The sequence below is a fragment of the Nanorana parkeri genome, unplaced genomic scaffold (assembly GCF_000935625.1).
Source record: "Nanorana parkeri isolate BGI_ZX_2015 unplaced genomic scaffold, ASM93562v1 scaffold1734, whole genome shotgun sequence".
Lineage (NCBI taxonomy): Eukaryota > Metazoa > Chordata > Amphibia > Anura > Dicroglossidae > Nanorana > Nanorana parkeri.
The window spans coordinates 113,630-117,947 of record NW_017308002.1 but is presented as its reverse complement, the minus strand read 5'-3'; the positions used below and the strand labels follow the sequence as shown (position 1 = coordinate 117,947).

At 42.1% G+C, this 4,318-nt stretch overlaps 1 protein-coding gene across 1 annotated transcript in view; it reads right to left on the bottom strand.

Annotated features, from left to right (window-relative positions):
* ELF5 (E74 like ETS transcription factor 5) overlaps nucleotides 1-4,318 on the bottom strand; it is a 28,106-nt gene that overhangs the window by 10,367 nt on the left and 13,421 nt on the right. The window contains 1 exon segment of the mRNA XM_018571328.1: nucleotides 3,472-3,589. Coding sequence (XP_018426830.1) covers nucleotides 3,472-3,586 — 115 coding nt within the window. The 5' untranslated portion in view covers nucleotides 3,587-3,589.

Sequence of the window (4,318 nt, the reverse complement as noted above, 5' to 3'; positions counted from 1 at the left end):
GCTATTACAGTTTAATGTAGATTGCCTTCTGTTTTTGGACAATCAACATCTGCCTTGACACCTTCCATGGTGATTGGATGAAGGTGTATTGGTGTGGATATAAATTATATGGTTTCTTCCTGATACTTATTAGAACTGAAGAAGTGGTTTGGCTAAGCTATGAAGCGTCTTCATCATTCAGAACAAAGCCCAGTTGAATATGGATATGTACTACTAGCTGCAGCATGACCTGGATAAATGAGAACCTTCAGAGACACTGAGGTGTCTAGCTTTAATCATCCAGGCTGACTCAATCTTAATGACAAGTGTTAATTAACAGCATCTCTTGGTAATGACTCCGCCATGTTCAAGAATGTCAGTTATTTAGATTATTAAGTGTCTCTCTCCATAGTGATGGTGACCAGTATCCCTCACTGCAAGATATGATTACAGTTCCAATGCTTGTGGAACTGGATCGGCAACTGTGTCATCCGACCTTGGCAATATGCCAGGTCCTGCCAAATCACTCCTGCCTCTGTGAAAGAGTGCCAGGGGCAAGAAACAGGCGAATAAACGTTGTGAAACCTGCTTGATAGAGGACTGATGCAGAATTCCAGTTTTTGTTTTCATTTTGGAGTGTGGGGAAGGGTTAGCACCTTTCTCAAGTTTTTATAACTCTCTGTGTCCGTGTTAGAGAAGAGTCCCCTCCATTCCCATCCTTAACACAGAACAGGAAATGATCAGAAATCTCCTCAAAGTGAGGGAAAATTCTACGTTTCATAGTTGTAACTGGATGTCCACATTAGGAGATGCCCCCTGACCTTCTTTTCCAATGACAACTGTAAATTTTAGATTTCTAGTGATTGTGGGAGACAGAAAATGAAAGTAAATCTCCCCCCAATGGGTTTTTTAAATTTTAGTTTTGGATAGAGTAGAGAAGGGCTAGAACTTCTCTCCAGTTTTAAGTGCTGTTTGTGTCCCCATTGGGTAATTTTACCCTCATTATTGGTCCTGGTGATTATTGTCACTGAGACAGAAACAGAAAATGATGAGATTTAAAGAGGTCTTTGAAGAGATTTCTTCTTAAGTCTTGTTTGGTGTTTGTGTGTTTGTTTCAGAAAGTGATGGGAAACCTTCCCAATATAGTCTGATGGACCTGATGTATAGTCTAATGTACCTGAACCTCTTCTTACATCCAGTTGTGTCTTCGGGGCAGAAAGTGATGGGAGATCTCCCCGATAGGGTCTAATGGATATGAGGACAAAAAGGAGGGTAACAATGTTTTATTACAACATTGTTACCCTCCTTTTTGTCCTGATTATTCTTGGTTATATGACCTTGATGACCTATTTAAATGATTAATTAAAACATTAAAGGGGATATTCAAGGTATATCAGAACTCCAGGGAACAACCTCCTTTTTCTAATGGATATGAGCCTCTTCTTACGTTCTGTTGTGTCTTCGCAGCAGAAAAAAAATCCTGTGAGATCTCCCCAATAGAGTCTGATGGACCTAATGTATAGCCTAATGTACCTGAACCTCTTCTTACACCCTGTTGTGTCTTTGGGGAAGAAAGTGATGTGAGATCTCCCCAATAAAATCGAATGGACCTGATGTATAGTCTATAGTTAAATCTTAAAAATACATTCAAGTACCTTAATTATTAACAAAATGTATCTTATTTGTGTATCACTCGGGTGTAGATCCTGAAATCATCTCTGAATTGGTGCTGACACTGTCCTTCCTTCTGGAGGGGGGCTACTTTTGTTCCCCACGATCCTTGTGTGTGTTGTAAAGTAGTCACCGCTCCAAGTTCGCTCCCGTGATGGACTACAATCTCAATACAAATTAGTAAACTAAATGTGAAATTGTAGTCCATCACGGGAGTGAGCTTGGAGCGGTGACTACTTTACAACACACATAGTGACCATGAGGAACTAAAGTAGCCACCCTCCAGGAGGAAGGACAGTGTCAGCACCAATTCAGAGATGATTTGAGTATCTACAGCCGAGTGATACACAAATAAGATACATTTTGGTTAATAGTTAGGGCACTTGAATGTATTTTTAAGCTTTAACTCCTGAGTTTAGTGTCACTTTAATGTAAGGGCATTATGCTTCTGGCAGATTAACACAACATTTTGTCATCAGAGGTGCGGCCTGTTACAGTTGGTGGGGCCACTTGTGGCGGCACTATGCAGAAGCAGACAACAAGTAGCGGTAATTAGAGGTTTTTCATGGAGCCCAATAGCAACAGATGGATATGGCCACCGGCTACATCATTGTCAATTGAGACAATAGTGTAACTGAAGTACTGTATGCCTAATCAAGGACAGGTAGCAGGAGTTGCTAGAGAAGAACTGCAGTGCATGGAATAACTTTAAGCTTACTCAGTAGCTCACCAGCATTTTTCAGCATCAGCCAACAAGTGCTGAACGTTGTGGTTTAATAGTCATTACAAAATTATATTTAAAAAAAAGGTATATCATCATCTTAATTATATTCTATTACATAATTGTTAGTGCTCCTACACAATTACTCTACAACCCTAATACGAACTTCATTAAACTGTGGCTTTTCGCAGAAATGCAAACAGCAATTATCTTTATTAGTTTTTAGATAAGGTGATACTTTGGAATTTTGTAGCCTCGGGAAGACTGTGCTAGGCATACAGAGTGATGGTCAGGATTAGGGCTGCAACAACTAATCGATTAAATCGATAATAATCGATTATGAGAATAGTTGGCAACTATTCTCATTATCGGTTAGTTGGTTAGGGGGCAAGGGGAGAGAGAGAGGGAGAGAGGGAGAGAGAGGGGGGGAAAGAGGGAGAGAGAGAGAGAGAGAGAGAGGGAGAGAGAGAGAGAGAGATTTAAATGCAACCAATAATTTAATTGAAAAAATAATCTGGCAACTAATCAATTAAGAAGATAATAGTTAGCTGCAGCCCTAGTCAGGATGACCAGGAGCTCTGAAGGCAATACATTTATTCATAGGTGAGGGGGGAGCAAGGGAGATTAAGCACAGCCTTGGATCAGGGTTAATTATACAATATTTGTATCTTTACATACACTTGATAATTTTCCATGTTGCCTTAACAACATTCCTAGAAGGGCCCCCTTCACATGCCTGGGCCCCATAGCTCTCACCTGGGTTGCTATGGTGCTATAGCTATGCCACTGGGCAGCACAGTGGCTTAGTGATTTGCACTTGGGGGCCCCTGGTTCAAATCCTGATCAGGACACCATCTGTATGGAGTTTTCATGTTCCCCCCACACTCCAAAGACATGCTGGAAGGTTAACTGGCTCCTGTCCAACTTGGCCCTCATATGTATGTACAATAGGGAACTTAGATTGTAAGCTCCTTGAGGGCCGGGACTGATATGAAAATGCAGTTTTTAAAGCACTGTGTAAACTTGTCAGCACTATATAAATAAATATTTGCAGCGATGTGATAGGAGGACTCAACAAGCTCCTCCAGGAGGCGGCTTACCTAGTGACAGCTCTCTGTGCGGCGGATACAGGTCATTATAGAATAGGTCCGTCCAAGAGAAATGTGTTTCAGATAGGGAGGGCATGACAGTGCTGTGTGTCGCAGAGTGTATCATCCCCTGCAACAAAATAAAAATCATTCATTACACCTGAAAAGGTCATTTGACATATTTATAAAAGTTATACATTGCTCCAGTAGACAACACTCAAAGCGCACTCCTGGGATGGACTACAATCTCATGTTTAGTTTACTAATTTGTATTGAGATTGTAGTCCATCACGGGACTGAGCTTGGAACAGTGACTACTTTACAACACACACAGGGGCCATGGGGAACACAAGTAGCCCCCCTCCAGAAGGAAGGACGGTGTCAGCACCAATTCAGAGATGATTTGAGGCTCTACAGCCGAGTGATACACAAATAAGATACATTGTTGTTAATAGTCAAAGTACTTGAATGTGAGCACCACCGATAGTGCAGACACCCCAACTCTCCCGGACGCTCCGGGAGTCTCCCGCTATTGGATAGCGGCTCCTGGCCGCCCGGGAGAGAAACACTTCCTCCCGGAAAGGTTTATCTGCCTTTCCCTGCAATCGTTCTTTTTTTTCTTTTCTGACATCGGGAGCTGCGGCCCGACCGTCAGTCAGAAAAGAAACAAAAAGGCATACGGATGCATAGCTAGATTCCTATTGGCTATTGCACTTTGCAATAACCAATAGCAAACTAGGTAATGTACCCGCCCACTGCTGCTGTCAATCAGCAGAGGGGGACCTGAATTTTTCTATCAGGTCCTCTTCTGGTGATTGAAAGCAGCAGAGGGCGGGTGCAATAGCTAGTTTGCTATGGG